The sequence below is a fragment of the Zonotrichia albicollis genome, chromosome Z, assembly GCF_047830755.1.
Source record: "Zonotrichia albicollis isolate bZonAlb1 chromosome Z, bZonAlb1.hap1, whole genome shotgun sequence".
In the NCBI taxonomy this organism is placed as follows: domain Eukaryota; kingdom Metazoa; phylum Chordata; class Aves; order Passeriformes; family Passerellidae; genus Zonotrichia; species Zonotrichia albicollis.
Window position 1 is genome coordinate 53,155,527 of NC_133860.1, and position 16,906 is coordinate 53,172,432.

Consider the following 16,906-nt stretch of genomic DNA (forward strand, 5'->3'; position numbering starts at 1 on the left):
GCTGTTGACCACTACCCTCTGGATGTGACCATCCAACCACTTATCCTTTTAACACAGTCACCAAACACAGTCATCTCTCTTCCATTTAGAGAGAAGGATGTTGGCAAGACTGTGTCAAAAGCTTAACAGAAGTCTGGATAAATGGCATCTGTAGCCTTTCCCCTGTCCACTGATGTAATCACTCCATCATATACCACTAGCTTGGTCAGGAAGACTTGTCTTTGATGATGAAGTCATGCTGGGTGTCTCAAGTCATCTCCCTGTTCTCCCTGTGCCTTAGTGCAGCTTCCCGGAGGATCTGTTCCAGGATCTTCCGAGGCACAGAGGAGGGGCTGACAGAGTGATAGTTACCAGGGTTCTTGTTTCTGCCCTTTATAAAGATGGGTACAATGTTTCCCCTTTTCCAGTTCCCTGGGACCTCACATGATGGTCATGACTTTTCAAACAGCATGGAGAATGACTTGGCAACTACATCAGTGAAATTGCTCAGAACTCTGGAATGTATCTCATCAGGTTCCATGGATTTATATACATTCAGGTTCCTCAGAGGGTCACAAACCTGATCTTTATTTACAGAGTGGGAGGGACTTTGCTCCCTCAGTCCTTATCCTGCTGTACATCCACTTGAGAGAGGTGAGAAAAGACGTTGCCATTGAGAACTGAAAGAAAAATACTGTTAATTACTTCAGTCTTCTCCTCATCCCTTGATACTAGTTTTCCAGCATTGTTTATCAGGTTCTCTGGCCTTTGTGTTTTACTTAATATATCTGTAGGAGACCTCTTGTTATTCGTTTCATCCCTTGATAGGTTCAGTTCCAGCTTTGCCTTGGCCTTCCTCACTCCATCCCTACACAACTGAATTTTATCTCTATATGCTTCCAAGGTCACCTATTCTTGTTTCTACTGTCTGCATTTCCTTTACTTTGACCAGCAGTTTCCTGCTCAACCATGCCAGTCTCCTGCCTTCCTTGCATAATTTTTTACTCCTGGGGATTGATAGTTTTTGTGCTCTATGGATTAATTCCTTAATGATTTGACAGCTCTATTCCACATCTTTGTCCCTGAGGGCAGCCTTTTAGGGTGGGATGGTCACATCCAAAGGGTAGTGCTCAATGGCTCAGAGTCCCATCGTTATTTAAGATCTTCATTAATGACATAGACCAAAGGGATTGAGTGTTTCCTCAGCAAATTTGCTGATGACACCAAGGTGAGTGGTGCTGTTGCTACATCTGAAGATGCCATCCAGAAGGACCTGGACAAGCTTGAGAATTGGACCCATAGCAATCCCATGAGATTTAACAAGACCAAGTGCAAGGTTCTGCACCTGTTTTGGAGCAGCCCCTGGTTGCAGCACAGGTTGTGGGATGAACAGATGCAGAGCAGCCCTGGGGAGAAGGACTTGGGGGTGCTGGTGGATGGGAAGTTAGACATGACCCAGCCATGGGCACTGCCAGCCCAGAGAGCCAAACATGTCCTGGGCTGCATCCAGAGCAGCGTGGGCAGCAGGGCCAGGGAGGGGATTCTGCCCCTCTGCTCTGCTCTGCTGAGAGCCCACCTGAAACCCTGCATCCAGCTCTGGGGTCCCAGCACAGGAAAGACATGGACCTATTGGAGAGAGTCCAGGAGAGGCCACCAGGTTGATCAGAGGGATGGAGCACCTCTCCTGTGAGGAAAGGCTGAGAGAATTGTGACTATTCATCCTGAAGAAGAGAAGGCTTTGGGGTGACTTAATCGCAGCCTTCCAGTACCTGAAGGGAGCCTACAAGAAAGATGGAGAGAAACTATTTACAAGAGCACGTACTGACAGGACAAGGGGGGACGGCTTTAGACTGAAAGAGAGCAGGTTTAGATTGGATATCAGTAAAAATCCTTTACTGAGGGTGGTGAAGCACTGGAACAGGTTGCCCAGAGATGTTGCAAATGCCCCATCCCTGTGGAAGTTTTCAAGGTAAGGCTGGATGGAGCTCTGAGCAAGCAAATCTAGTGAAAGATGTCCCTAGGCAGGGGGGCTAGAACTAGATGATGTTTAAGGTACCTTCCAACCTAGACCATACTATGATTTTATAATATCTGACAGCTACCTTAATGAAAACCCGTGTTTTCTATCCTTTCACAGCATTGTTTCTGAAAGTTAGTATATATTTCAAAATTAGTGTATAGTAATTACTATGTTGCTGTTACTTACTCTGGCAGTTGAGACTGTGCAGATCTGTGTAGTGAATCAGAAGCAAATGACAAACTTTGTGCAATGAAACTGCTGAAATTGTTCCCAATATAGGAGAAAATTTAGGATCAAGGACAATTAACTAAAAGTGTGTTCTTTTCCTGCACATAAGACCTTTCAGCTTAACTTCAGAAGGAAAAAGAGATGTTCTTTCACATATGTTATATTACATATTTAATATATATGCTTATGTGCACAATTGCATATAATTATACATGTTATATATTTTCTTCTCTATACAATGATATATATTGTATGTATGATATCTTATTGAATATATATTATTGCAATGGTCCATAATGTTGTTATTTTTGTTCATGCTGCCTTTCTATATCCTCCATACTCAGTATTTACTCATCTCCTAACTTTAGGGAATTGCATTTCTAGGTGAGTTTTTCAGTGTTGCATCTTGTTACAGTTATGACTTTCAGAATTCATCTAGATAATTTTCAGTGCAACTTTTGGAGAGTAATCATTTCTTTTCAAAGACTTTTGTATCTAGATTGTTGATATAGTTAAACAGCAATTTTCAAAAAGAGAAAATAAATTAAAAGTAGGAAAAGGGGAGATAGTGAATAACAAGAAGAGACAAAAGGAGAGCAAAGGTTTTCTGTACATATCTGACAGTGAAAGAAACAACAATCTTTTGAGAACACAAACCAAGCCAGTGGAAGATAAATACAAAAAAAAAAATCAATTTCCACTGAACAAGTCCTGCTTTGCATTTCTGTCATTGTTACGTGGATGTGGAGCTTCCAAGGCTACGAAAAGGAGTGCTAATACATGGGATGGAGGGAATCACCAGATTCTGCAGGGAGACGAGAACTGAATCTATGTCTATGCCCCAAATCTTGTCCAACCCAAGATTTCTAAAACAAGGAATATTCAGCACTTTTTCCCTCCTTGGTCCATAAAGTATTTTCTACTTCCATCTTGGCCAAGTTTCCTCTTTCCTTTCAGGTTTTTTGAAGCATATTTTCTTACCATTGCTTCAGTTTCCAGTACCCAGTCTATGTTGCAAGAGGTTTTGTACAATTGAGGATTACCAGAAAAACTTCTGTCTTCACACCGAGTTTCATACCTTTTTGGATCTCTTGGTGTGAAAACAATGACTTTTCTTTTTAACTTGATGTGCTTTTAGGTTGCCCTGAAGTAGACACTGAAATTCTGCCAGTTTGTCGCATTTAGTGTGTGTTGAAGGGTCAAGTCCTGTTACGGTATAATGCAAATAATAAGGAGCACTGGGCACTTATGCAACTATGAGTTTCCAATAAAATATGATAAAGCTATCTAATAATGGCAAAATGAAATAACTATTTCCTCCATGCTTTAAGCAGATTTATGGACTCTTCCAATACAGCTTTGCTTGATGAACCTTGCCACCTAGAAACAAAGGACCCTCTCAGGCTTCTGGACAAAAGCTCTACAGAGCTGCCCTGTCAGCAGCTTTTTAAACTTGTCAAATATTTCTGGAAATTTTGTTTTTTTCCTTTTTTGCACTTAGCATTCAACCCCACTGACATTCTGCAGAAAAGAAGAAAATAATTTTTAGTTATTTTGTTTTGGAATCAGACAGCTATTTAAAGCCAGATTGGAAGCAGACTTTAAAAGGCTAGATAGGGGAGTTAAAACAAAAGAGAAAGGACAATGTGAAGTGGTTCCTTTAACACATCCTTACTAGGCAGTAAGTGATAATGTGGAAGAACACCAATCAAGTAGGATACCTTCCAGACATCCTCATAAAGTCAAGAGAAAACATCTGCTGCCCACCCACTAACAGGGTAGAGTGCATAGCCCCTTTTTGTCTCCAGATGTCTCCAAGAAAGATAACATTGGTTATGGTCTGAGACTGAGAAATGCTTGTACTGTTGAATCAGATAAAAAAAATTAAATTATACATTAACAAAAAAATTCGCAATAGCATATGGCCTAGAAGGATACAGGAAGAAAACAGTGAGAACAAAAATCACTTAAACAAATTCAGCAAAATGATGACTGGTGAAGAAGACATCATTTGCCAAAGTGACAGAATTGGGTCTATTTGGGACTATTCTCTCCAGAGACATCTGGTATCTCACCAAATTACTTCATGCTTTTGAAGCTCTAAAACAGCAAAGGGAACTGCCTTTGACTACAAAAGAAAGTAGTGATTATAGTTGCAAATGCAATACATAGGATATATTCCAAAATAAATGAGATCTCTAACCAAAGAGAAAACATAAAACAACAGTAAAAATTATGTGGTACATGAGCTCTTCTCCCTGTTCACTGTGCCCTGCAGAGGCTCTGGGTGATGGCTGGCATTCCAGGACCGTGCCCTTTGTTAGGCAGGAGGTCAGTGTGCCTTCAAAGCTCATTGTTTGGGGCTGCAGCTGTTTCCCACCAGCCAGGGCACAACCTGCAACCAGTGTAGGACTTCAAGCTACCTGCTCTAGGTGTGTTCTGCAACAAGTCTGTGGGCTTGTTGCAAGGCCCACACATGGGAGACCAGAGTGCAGAAGGAGACATCATCACAAGTACCACACAAAGCCTTTGTTTAGGGCCGACTCAATGATTGATATACACAGAACACTTTTGATAATCCTCCCTTTTGGAAGGTGTACCAAAAGCTCTCTGTCATGTATACCAAAATTCTGTGTAGCAAAAAGCCCCCAACCCAATCCAAACAAAAAAAAAAAAAAAATCCCAAACAAAACCACCCCCCCCACCCCCAAGCTAACAAAACCAAAACCAACCAACCAGAAAAAAGTAATAGCCCCAAAAACCCCACCCAAACCTAAATCAAACAACAAAAAAATAGAGTTGCAAATAAAAAACAAATCTAAAGCACTGAATCAAATGCTGAGGAAATGAACACGGAACAGTATTTTTTAAAGAAAACCAAGGTTGGTAGGGAGCAACTTGAAGCAGTTTCTCAGCAAGAATTTGAATTTCAGTTTTGGAGATATCTGTGTAACTAAGTAGCATGAACAATAAACCTTTAAAAGTAAAGATTTTTGAAAATATATTAATTTAATTTTGCTTGAGTTTAGTCTGTGACACCAAGATTTATGGCAAGCACAGGAAATATTTTGTCATACAGTTATGGAAACATTGGTTTTGCCATTTCACTGATAATGGTCCTATGTTTGTTGTCTTTTACATTGAATTCCTCAAATGTCACAGTGAAGCATTTGTACAGATGGTGATGTCAGACTTACTGAAATAAGTCTTGTTCTGGTACACTTGATAGCTATTAAGGTGCTTCAGTTGCTTCTGATGTCAGTCAAAAACAGCGAGTAACATTGCATCTGCGTAAACACAGTGTCCTCTGAATGTCCTAGCAGCCTGTCTAGTTTCTGTGGAAAGCTCTCTGGAGCTTGCTCACCTTAAGAGTTTATATCCCGCTGCCTACGAGCAGATTACAAGCACAATTTTTTAAATAACCAAATTGCTCTTAGTCATCAACCTACAGTAAAAATTTTTCCTAATTAGCTGGTGTCCCTATCCGTGAATGAACTGCAAGTCCTAGGAGCAGCACCCGGACTCCATTTTGAGTTATTCTGCCCTAAATGTCACACCGTATAATGCACTGTACTGAATGTTAATGAAAACTGTGTGTAACCTAGCAACCTAATGGGAAACACAGCTGTGAAATACGAGTTCGTTACCCTGTTGAACGGCTCAGGCCGCCTGGCTTTGGCTACTGCTGTATATCAAAACGTCTCCCTACCTGTGGAGCTCCTACATCGCGTGCTTTGCTGACGGAAAGCTGAAGCAGTGCCTGCTTTCTTCTAGCACTGCGTCGTTGGCTTTTGGTTTGTTTTATGGGTTTGGGGTTTAGGTTTTTTTTTTTTTGTTTGTGTTTGGTTTTGTTTCTTGGTTTTTTGGGGGTTTTGTTTGTTTGTTTGTTTGTTTGTTTGGGTTTTTTAGGGGTTTTTTAAGGTTTTTTTTCTGCCTTTGTTTCTGTTTTTGTTTGTTTGTTTTTCTTCAGGAAAGGGAAGCGGTACTCTCTTGCGCGGTACTGTTGCTATGTAACACCCCCGCCGCCGCGACGGCCGGGCGCGGCCATTTTGAACGCGGGCGGGAGGGCCGTGGGGCGGCGGCCAATCGGGGGCCAGGCTCGCGCGTCACGCGGCGGCCGCTCCAACGGCGCCGGGCCCAGGCGCGGGGTGCGGGAACGGCGCTCACTGCCGGGTAACAACGGGTAGCGGTGCGCAGTGCCCAGTGACGGCGGGTTGAGGTGCGCAGTGCCCGGTGACGGCGGGTAACGCTGCGCAGTGCCGGGTGACGGCGGGTAACGGTGCGCAGCGCCGATTAGCGGCGCCTAACAGCGGTAACGGCGGGCCCGCGGCGCAGAGGCGGAGCGGGGTGCCCGCGGAGCGAGCCGTAGTCGGTTCCGGGAAGATGGGGCCGTCAGGGCCAGGGGTGGCGAGGCCGTTGTGGGCGCGGGAGCGACCCTGCTGATGTCTTTTGCCGGCCGCCTCTGGCGAGAGCCTTCGAGGTGGTGGCGGACAGCCCAGCCCCCTGTTGATGCCCGCTCAGTGGTGTGCGGTCTGAAGTGATTCCCTGATTCGGTGTCGGTCTTGAGTCGGTGTAACATAAAAGCTCCGCTGTTATTACCCCGGTGTTAACCGTAGCTGTCAGTCGCTGGGTGCTGTGTTACATCCTTAACGCAGTTGTGCACCAGGTCCTGTGACGGGTGCCTGGCCCCGGCATGGCCCCAGACCGCGCTTGGCAAGGCGCGCCCGCCCAGGGTGAGCTCGGCTCGGCCTCCCCGTGTGCCCCGCAGGTTGGCATTGGCCGTGGCTGCTGCTGGCAGTGCTCCTGGGTGCCGTTTGCCCGCCCTGTGTACATTTAGCCAGCTGGTTATTTTAATCGCTACAAACTCACAGGTTCCAGAAAACTCCTAACATGGAGCTAGATTTTTCAGTTTTACTGTGTGCTGTATATTTCTCGTAATTTTTGGCCAGCTAGTGTGATTTCTTGGATCCGTATTGAGTAGATAGGTATCGTCTGTATACATTCTCAGAACCACTCAAGTCAAAGGTAGTATCAGGTTGCTTGCACCTTCAGTGCAGAAGAGTTCAAATTTATATAGTTTTCCTTTTGGAAAGCTTTTGGGTCTGATTAGTTTGTTCTTTTTGTCTCTTCCTACAAGTGGGTTAAACTTCAGTGGTAGGGCCAGGAGCTCCATTCTTCAGTTAGAGGTGGGGTGTTAAGATGTTGCAGTGAAAGCCTCCATGAAAAGAATATTGCTTAAGCTCTGGAGAAAAAAGGCTAATATTTTGCACATTTATGCATTACCAGAAGCCATTGGTGCCTTAAACGTGATGGTCATTTTCCAAACCCAAAGTGTAAGATTATAATTCAGTAATTTCTGTTCCTGTGGCCACAGTGTGGTCATTAAATGCTAGTAAATCGGAGCTAAAAAAAGATAAAAGTGTGTGGAGGAACTGGATTATTAGAATTAATATCTTACTATATTTCCAGTCATTTAGATGCTAACAATATATTATTTTTCTAAATTATGCTTTTACAAATGGCTGTCCTCATGTGTCCAGTATAACTTGTCTTAATTTGACATACAGAATATTTGAGAAGGTTGGTTAATGCTTCTAGTCTGTGACAAATAAGAAAAAAAGTTTGCAATGTGTGATATCCTGTGTGGAATACTTAATGTTGTCCTGAAAATAAATAAATAAATAAATAAATGCATCTTCTAAATATACTGACAAGTGTCCCTATTGAGACAGTAGAATTACTTAACTCTTAATAGCTATGTCATAGCAGTATTTAGAGATTCTGTTTGGAAGTTAGTAGTGTTATTCTCTGTGGGTACTAAAGTATAACAAAACCTTATGCCTGAAAAGTGCTTAGTGAATTTTACTGGGATATGTATATCCAGTATGCAATAGCAAAGATATTTAGGAAATCAAATTTTATTATGTATGATGATAATTTAGACTTAACTGAAGTAGCAGAGAAGTTCACCACTGGCTCCGTGTGTTTCCCTTGATGGTGGGTCAGGGAGTGTCCAAGGCTTTTGGGCAGACCTTGATGCTACAAAGTTAAATCTTAAGATGAAAGCAAGATCTCTACAACAGTCAGTGCTTAAAGATCTGGGCTTTTGTGTTCTTGTTATACCTGTTAGAGTGAGGAGAATAAAAATACAAATCAGTTGTTTTTTGGCGTTTGGGATTTTTTTCCCTAGCCCTTTTACTCATGCAACTTTACTTGCGCAGGTAGTAAGCATCATAAGACATAAGGTTTTTAGCTACACATTAAAGATTAGTAAATGCTGGAGAATATCCAGGAACATTTTCATGTTTTGAATATGTGTGTTGGATTGGCACTGTGATGCAAGATAGTTATATATTGAAAGAAAAGTTTATGGCTTTTTTCCTCTTTCTTATTTTAGGGAGAAATTTAGCACATAAAAGAAATGATTGAGTCAGTCAAATTAAGAAGGCAGTGCATGCTGGATTTCTTCTCGCATTATGAACATCTTTGTGAGCTTCAAGGCTCTCTCCCTCTGAAAGCTGTGAAGGCTAACGTGACTCGTGATGCTATTGATCTCATTGTGGATCACATCAAAGCTACTGATTGGGCACCACTTCTGGATGCTCTCAGGCATAATAAGACTTTGGCTTCTATTAAAATGAGAAGTTTACATCAACATGGTCTTGAAGAATCAGGTCTGTATAAAAGATAAGTATGTTGAGGTATGCATGTTAAAACTTGTTGCATAAAACATCTGCATGATTGAATACATGGAGGGAGGAATTATGCCTAAGGAATTGCTATAATTTAAGAAAGTACAAAAAACAAGGAAGATATGATTATAATTGCTTTTAAGCCAATACAGACTGGATTTTACTGATGTATGGTTTTTATTTTTCACTAGGTGTTGAAAGATGCAAAACTTACTTTAGAAGGAGAATTCCAGCAACTCTGCCAAAAGACTTGACTGGCCAACTGTGCAAAGCTGTGAAAGGCTGTCTCAGTATATCAGATGTACTAAAACATTTAGAACTGCAGGGTTTGCTTCTGAGGGAAAGAGACCTAGCACTTTTAACAAAGGTGGGAATATAATAGTATGTACAAATACATAGTACATATAGTACAAAATATACAAATTGCCCAGAACAGAGAATAGTAGCAACTAATCTCTGCATGTATTTGTTGCATGCAAAGATATCTTACGTAGTCTTTACATATACATAAAGAATGATTCTGCTGAGACTTTCAGCATGACCTGGTCTTAACTGAATGTCTCAGAAACACAAGGCTTACTAGAAAGATCTTAGCAACATCTCTGCCATGTGCTTGAGGCGTACGACATAGATTTATGACTGAAACCACTGTGCATGTATGTGGTAGAAAGGAAGTTGTGGGACACCACGGAGATAGAAATTGATCCTTTGATGTATTACTGGAAAGCTCCAGTTTGCACATGACTGACTTATGGGGGGGGTTGCTGCTGGTTGCCCACAGACAAGCTTCCTCTGCAAGCTAAAGAAATGAACACACTTAAACTGAAGGTGAATGTTTGCTGGTTTTGACCTTTGTTTGAATCCCCTAGAGTTTCTTGTAAGGAATAGAGGATGAGTGGTTTGGTCTTTTTTTTTTTTTGTTTTTTCTTTCTTCTTTTCAACCAAGTAACAACGTTGTTTGTATTATTTTTCAGGGCTTGGCCACAGCTTCATCTCTGGAAAATGTCTCTTTAGCCCACTGTCCAATTGGAGATGGAGGGTTGGAAAGTAAGTTCAGAATCAAAACCTGTAAATATACTTTTCTCTTTTAAGTTTCCAAATAGGTGCGCAAAATTTTCAGTATTTCCATTCCTGTTTTAAATTTGTCTATGGAGATTATAAGAACAATCTTTACTTTATTCTGCATAACTCAGTAGCATTTAAAGACTTGAATTTCTTCACTTCAGGCTAGTAAATACATATACTACTTTATAGTGATGTTTATACTTTTATCTAAAACAGCATTTGTATTTCTTTACCCTTTCCTGATTTGTTTAAGCTTCTATAAGTAAATTGAAATCAAATATTTTCTAACTTGTTCGGATATTCTTTGCTGAACATTTGCACTAGAAATGTATGAATTTAGAACACATTAATTGTATTGAAAATATAGTCTGTATTTCAACACTAGTTCTTTGTCAAAGCTTTTGGCTCTTAAAGCTGTCTCTTAATAGGCTGATGAAAAAGCATGTTCTGATAATGTGGAAATGCTGTGTGTAGATAACGTGTGCTTTTGTTTTCTTCAGCAATCTGTCAGAGTATAAAGAATACAGCTACTATCAGATTTCTTAACTTCACAGCATGTAGCCTCACGTGGCGAGGGGCAGAACATATCGCAAATTTATTAAAGGTAATTTAATCAACTTTCTTAGAATAGAGTGTTTGTAAGAACTTAATAAATTTAATTTTTTACTTCTGCTTTAAAGTCCAAAATCAGTTAAAGCACTTCATGAGGAGCTTGTGTGAATACCAAAATTAAGTGTATGTTCTTATGAAAGGTGTGAATTTGTATGACAAAAGTAGTTTAGTTTACTGGTGTGGAATTTAAATTTGCTATTTCTTAGAAAAAAACATAAATAATAAAGTATTTTCTTTAAATAAGGACTAGGCCTGTAAACATCTGACACCTGTTTTCAGGGTGTTTCTTTCATTGTCAATAATTTTGAAAAATGTCTCAAGTATTCTGAGTAAGAATAATCAAGTTTACAATTCAGAAGCTGCTGATTAAATGATCAGGAGATTTCTGCCTGGTACTGTGTTTTAATTAATATTAATTGTGATTTCTGTGAAAGCACAAAATTTTTGTAGTATGTATTTATTTCCTATTCAATCTACCTTGAAAGTGTCTGTCAAAAGAAGGTGATAAAATAATTTGCAGCAAGTTTAATAATTTGCTTTGCAAACTGGGCAGTCACAACAATTATGACTTAACAGTAAGGTTTAAAAATTAATTATGTTTCTTGAACTCAGGAATGGTGTACTTATACCAGCATATATTTCTTATACCAACATTCAAGCCATTGGACATGGTTTACAGAAAAAGGTAACTTGTCATCCTGTCCTCAATTATGGCTTTGCCATTTCACTTGTTAACAGCTTCTTTGTTTGCAAAGCACCAGGCAATAAGAAGACATGGTCAAGCTTGGGCTGACAGCCTACGTTACAGGAGACCTGACCTTGAATATATGACTGGTTTGAGGCGGATTACTTTCAACTGCAACATGCTTGTTGGAGATAGAGGAGCAAGTGCCTTTGCGGACTGTCTAGGAGAGGACCTTTGGCTAAAAGGTATTACTAAGTCTTTTACTAATGAGCAGCAGAGTAATTCAGGAGTTTCCTTACGTAGTAACTATAGACATACTAATGTATATGTAATGAGATATTCCATATAATGTGGCACTTGGTCTATACCAGCAAATTCCCGATATAGTGCATATCTGCTTGTTACTAGTTGCTGTAAGGATTTCAGCAGGATCTCCATATCTCTTTATCTCTACTAATATCTTTTCTACTATCTCTATATCTCACTACTGCATCTCTTAAAATATCGTAGTGGCAGGCAGAAGACTTAAAATTATCAGTTATAACAGTTGCAGCCAGAGGAGTAGCTTACTGTGTAGCTTGGGAAGAGTATTCTTTTTTTTTTCCCAAAGAAATTTCTCTTCCTCTTTTGAAGTATCTGAATACTGTTGTGTTATTTAGTATTGTCTGTCAGTATCTTTGAGAATGAATTTGTTCTGCAATATATGTATTGCTATACCTAGTAATTATACAAAATTACTAATAGTGCTGGTGTAAATCATAGCATTCTGTGTGTGGAATAAAATACCTGTTTTATAGTTTGGTTTTCTAGTTTGAGGCAGGTCTACAGATAACATCCATCCTGATGGAAGAGGATCAGATTAGAGAATACTTAAACTGGACAAATAGCCATCCATAGGCCCTAATGGGATGCGTTCACAAGTGCTGAGGGAGCTGGCTGATGTAATTTTGAGGTCACTCTCAGTAGCCTTTGAAAGGTCATGGTGATTTGGGAGAGTGTGCCTGAGGACTGGAGGAGGATAGCTAATGTCTTGCCTATTTTCAAGAAGTCTGGGAAGAAGGACTCAGGAAACTATAGTCTTTCTTGGATCCCTAGAAAGGCAAGGATGTGCTGCCATCTAGAGGGACCTCTGCTGTCTGGATAAATGAGCTGATGGGAACTTCATGGTGTTTAAGAAAAGGAAGTGCAAAGTCTGCACTTGGACAGGAATAATCTGTGCACTAGAACATGCAGGGACTGTGTGGCTGAAAAGCAGCTTTGCAGAAAGGGTGCTGCAGATCCTGGTGGACAGTAAGCTGTCCATGAAACAGTAAGGTGCCTTTGTGGCAGAGAGAGCCATTAGTGTTTTGGATGCATTAAGCAAAAACTTTTTGAGCAGGTTGAGGGAGGTGATTCTTCCTCTTTACTCAGCACAAGTGAGGCCATGGAATGCGCAGTACAGGAGGGAACTGGAGCTACTGGAGAGAGTCCAGTGAATTGCCTCTAAGATGAAGGGACTAAACCAGCTCCAATTTCAGAAAAGACTGAGAAAGATAGGACTCTGCCTTGGAGAAGAGAAGGCTCAGAGTGGAATCAAGGTGTCCAAATATCTGAAAGGAGGATGTAAAGGAAATGGAGACAGACTCTCTCCAGTGGTACCTGTGGACAAGGCAAGATGGAGTGGGTAGGGATGAAAACACTGGAGGTTTTTCCTCAACATGATGAAACCCTCTTACTTTGAGGATGACTGAACACTGCCACAGGTTGCCCACAGTGGTTGTAGGTTCATATTACCTCCTCTGCAGATGTTAACAGCTGTTTCTTAATGTTGAAAAGCGCTAGTTGTGATCTTTGAAAGCAATGCTCCGGTTTTTACACTTTTTTGATGACTGTTATCATCATGTCCTCAGTTCTCATGCTTCATTTTCTATGAAATGGAGGTTTTCAGCAGGATTACTTTTTTTAGACATTAACTATTAAATTAAATCACTAACTAAATGCTATACTACCTCTACTGATTTTTTTTTTCCCTCCTTAAACATTTTAGCGCTTGATTTGCAGCAGTGCGGAATATCCAGTGAAGGAGCAAGGTCATTATTAGATGCTCTTCAAACTAACACAACATTAGTGGTACTTGACGTAAGAAAAAATCCATTAATTGGTATGTATCTGTGTCTGTATTTATTCTCTTTGTGTGGTTGTTGGTCTTTTTTTCTTCTTAATTAACTATATGGGGAAAGGTAAACTACTTTCAAGAAAAAAAGAACATGCCATGATAATTTGCTAAATATTTTTAACATAAGAAAACAACCAGAATAGGTAATATCTACTTACTAGTCAATGATCTGTTTGTTCACAAAAAGAATTGTCTCTTACAGAAAATTTTTAAAACCGTGTTTTAATTAATTCTAGGTCATGGTCTAATGAAAAAGATAATTGAAAGAGTTCTCAAGAATGGAAGCAGTGCTGACTCAGAGGTGTGTTTTACACATTTTGGAATGAATTTGGGATTTTCTTTATAGCTTCCATTGCATTTATTTTTTTAAAGGATGACTTTTTTCAGAATGAATCTGAAACAGCTATTCTGGTTCTAAACAGAAGTTTGACTCAGTACAAATGAAAAAAAAAACCACTCTCTAGGGGGAAACCTAAAACCACTATAATGAACATGTTTCTGTATTTCTTTCCATGTATGATTTCTTATGGAATTAAAACTATCACACATAATAAAACCTGGATATCCATTTAATGGAAAGAAAAATGGAAATGTGTGTGTGTTTGGTTATTACCATAGAATATTAATTAAATGTTGCTCCAGGACTGCTGGAGGGCTTTCTACAACATATGTCCTTGTCAACATGGTAATAATAAATTCTAACTAAAAAGTAAAGGAAACCACAATTTGTAATTTGGCACTTAATTTATTTTAGAACTTATTTCTTGTCTCTAACTTCTGTAAACCAAAATTTTTAAAGTTGCTCAAGCCTGTCCTTTCAATGCAGACCATCTGTGAAAACAGAGCTCAGTTTAAGTACATCATCCCCATTCATCTTGGTCTAACTGTCCACAGAGAGTTCACAGTAATGCACATAAACTGAATATCTAGACTGTTTATCATTAGGTATACTGTTCAAATATACAGAAATGTGATTCAGTTCTCAAAGAAGTCCCAGCAATCCCAGTTCTTGTGTTGGAATTTAATGCTCTTTTGGTTTTTGAAAAGACTAAATAAAGACAGAGCTGTGGATGTGTAGAGACTGTCAAATAAACTGAAAGTTTGTGTACAGAATTTCTGGAGGATTATTACAGTTCCCCACATCAATCTCTAGAAGACGTTTTTTGAGAAGTTGAGGTTGGTTGTGAAGAAGTACTCTTTCTGCTTGGCAGATGGGATTAAAATGTAGAAAATATCACAGGAATCATGTGAAAATAACATCTACCTGGAAATGCTAAAGATAATTGGAAAGCCAGACCATGGAAAGAAGCAACTCTGGGAAATCTCCCATGTACTAAAAGATTACTTGACTCAAGACTTTAGTTTTATATTCAACCAGTTAGTGTGGTATCTTGAGTTTTATTAGCACTGCTAGTAATTCTTTATACTTCATTAACAACATGGATGAAGAAATACTTCCATTGGCTTACTACATAGCTTTGCTTCTTCTGCTAGTCACATCTGTCTTTCCTTCCATCCTGCTTTGCGTAAAAAGTGGGTGTTTGTTTTTCAGTAGCATGTAGTTGATTCTGTTCTGGACCTTTTTTTTGGGTTTGCAAGAGTAATTGTCTACTGCTAATTGATGCCTTTGCTAAAACAAAAGCTATATATTCTAGCAGCACTAGAATGCTGCTGGTGAAATCATAGATATGTAATCATAAGTATGTCCAAGTGTAATAGGTGATGAAAGTTTGTGTGGTTTCTGAGAGACTGTAAATAGCTCAAGGGAAAATCCATTGAAGGTGTCTACAAAACAGGATACTTTCAGAGCACTGGTTTTATATTTTGCTGTTTTTATACTTGGATGCTTAGATGGTTTACAGCAAGAGCAGAGATGAGACAGGCTATGTGCTAGATGAACTTTTGATTTAACCTAGTAACGCTGCTCTTTTAGCTGTCTGGCAAAACAAAATTAAAATTACTTTTGCTCTTAGAAGCTTGCAAATTAATTTTACACTTTCTGGGTTTGTTTTAGTTTAAAATGATCAATTCACTTGCGCAGGGACCAGACCCACCTGGAGACACAGCAAAATTTATACAAGGTTTAATTGTATCCAATGTGAAAAGAAAAAGATCTTCTTGACAATAATGAATTTGAATTAAACTTAGAGCGCAGTAATGGCATTTTAATCATTCTAATGCTTTAGATGGGAATAGCTCTGGCATACTGTTTCTAGTACTCTGATGTGGGATTTAGGGCCATGTGAGACAAGCTTTGTGTTAGTGTCATCTGTATTTTATTCAGTGACTGCTCCAGCACTAGACTTTGTATTAGTGATGCACATTGAAAAATAAGTAATTTTAGCAGAGTAATTTTAGAATATCTGCCAGGAGTAATTAAACTTTTTATCAAGGCAAGGGGAGCCTTTAGGAATAGAACTCTTGCTGTAAGGAAGTAAATTTGAAATACAGCTGTGGCTTTCGATTATCACTGTCTTTTAATTTTACTTTGGGGCTTTTACTTTGTAAGGATGAATTTTCATTACAGGCAAATAATAATAAACTTTGTGTTTTTTAAAATACTGACTTTATCAGTAATACAAAATTGCACTGGGGAAGGTTTTGTTACTCTGGAGAGCTTTGGTCTGAGCCAGTCATTCCTATCAAGCCAGTTGTCTGAGAATGAAGTGCAGAAGCCAGAGTTGCCTCTCTATAGGGTTGATGCTGAGAGATTTTTGCTATAGAAGGAGAATGTTTTCCACAGGAGAAAGGATAATACTGGATGGGATATTGTAGTGATGTTTTGGGAACACTTTCTGGTAATATACACTATCATCTGCTTAAATTTGGACCTTGTGAGACTTCTGTTTTTTCTTGATTTTACAGCTTATAAAGTTTCCTATAATACAGTGTTCTCTAGATCTGACAAACTAATTTTAAATAAGCACCTCTTCAACTGTCAGTTGCTAAACAGATTTCTTTTTCTTTAAAAAATAAACCAAATTCTAGTTTAAGTGGCTGATGTCTCCGTCTTCCAAAGATGCTTTGAAAACTAAGCCAAAGAAAAGAACTATTGTCCTAGGAAGTGGTCGGAAAGGAAAAGCTACTATTCGGATTGGTAATTCTTTGTTTTTTCTGCCTATAGTACATTTTGTCTAGAAAATTTTATCTTAATGCTTAAGAGCTTAAATTAAAAAAAATGTATGAGGGCTCTAAATATTAGTGTTTTACAGAACATTTGTCTCCAAATGGAAAAAAAATGTTTCTTCTTAATGATATAATGCATCTTCTATTATCCTTGGTATCTGTAGGAAACTCACTCTTGTTTCTAGTGCTGCTAGAAACATGGCTGGAAAAATAGTAGGATATGCTGACTTTAAAATGTGTGGAAGCATTGCACATATTTATTCTGTATCTCTACAAGCTTTCACTTCTGCAAAGCTTGGCAGTAGTAAGTTGTCTAGTTCTCCTGCTGTTGTAACCTTTTTGTA

At 39.2% G+C, this 16,906-nt stretch overlaps 1 protein-coding gene across 9 annotated transcripts in view; it reads left to right on the forward strand.

Annotated features, from left to right (window-relative positions):
* CEP78 (centrosomal protein 78) overlaps positions 1-16,906 on the forward strand; it is a 35,684-nt gene that overhangs the window by 4,598 nt on the left and 14,180 nt on the right. For 2 of the 9 annotated variants that reach the window (XM_014270883.3, XM_026796624.2), the window contains exons 1-9: positions 6,137-6,446; positions 8,625-8,901; positions 9,111-9,286; positions 9,894-9,966; positions 10,485-10,588; positions 11,352-11,526; positions 13,308-13,421; positions 13,673-13,737; positions 16,425-16,533. In XM_014270883.3, the coding sequence (XP_014126358.2) occupies positions 8,649-8,901; positions 9,111-9,286; positions 9,894-9,966; positions 10,485-10,588; positions 11,352-11,526; positions 13,308-13,421; positions 13,673-13,737; positions 16,425-16,533 (1,069 nt within the window). In that variant the 5' untranslated portion in view covers positions 6,137-6,446; positions 8,625-8,648. The other 7 variants (XM_014270884.3, XM_026796626.2, XM_014270882.3 and 4 more) reach the window with 7 other exon arrangements.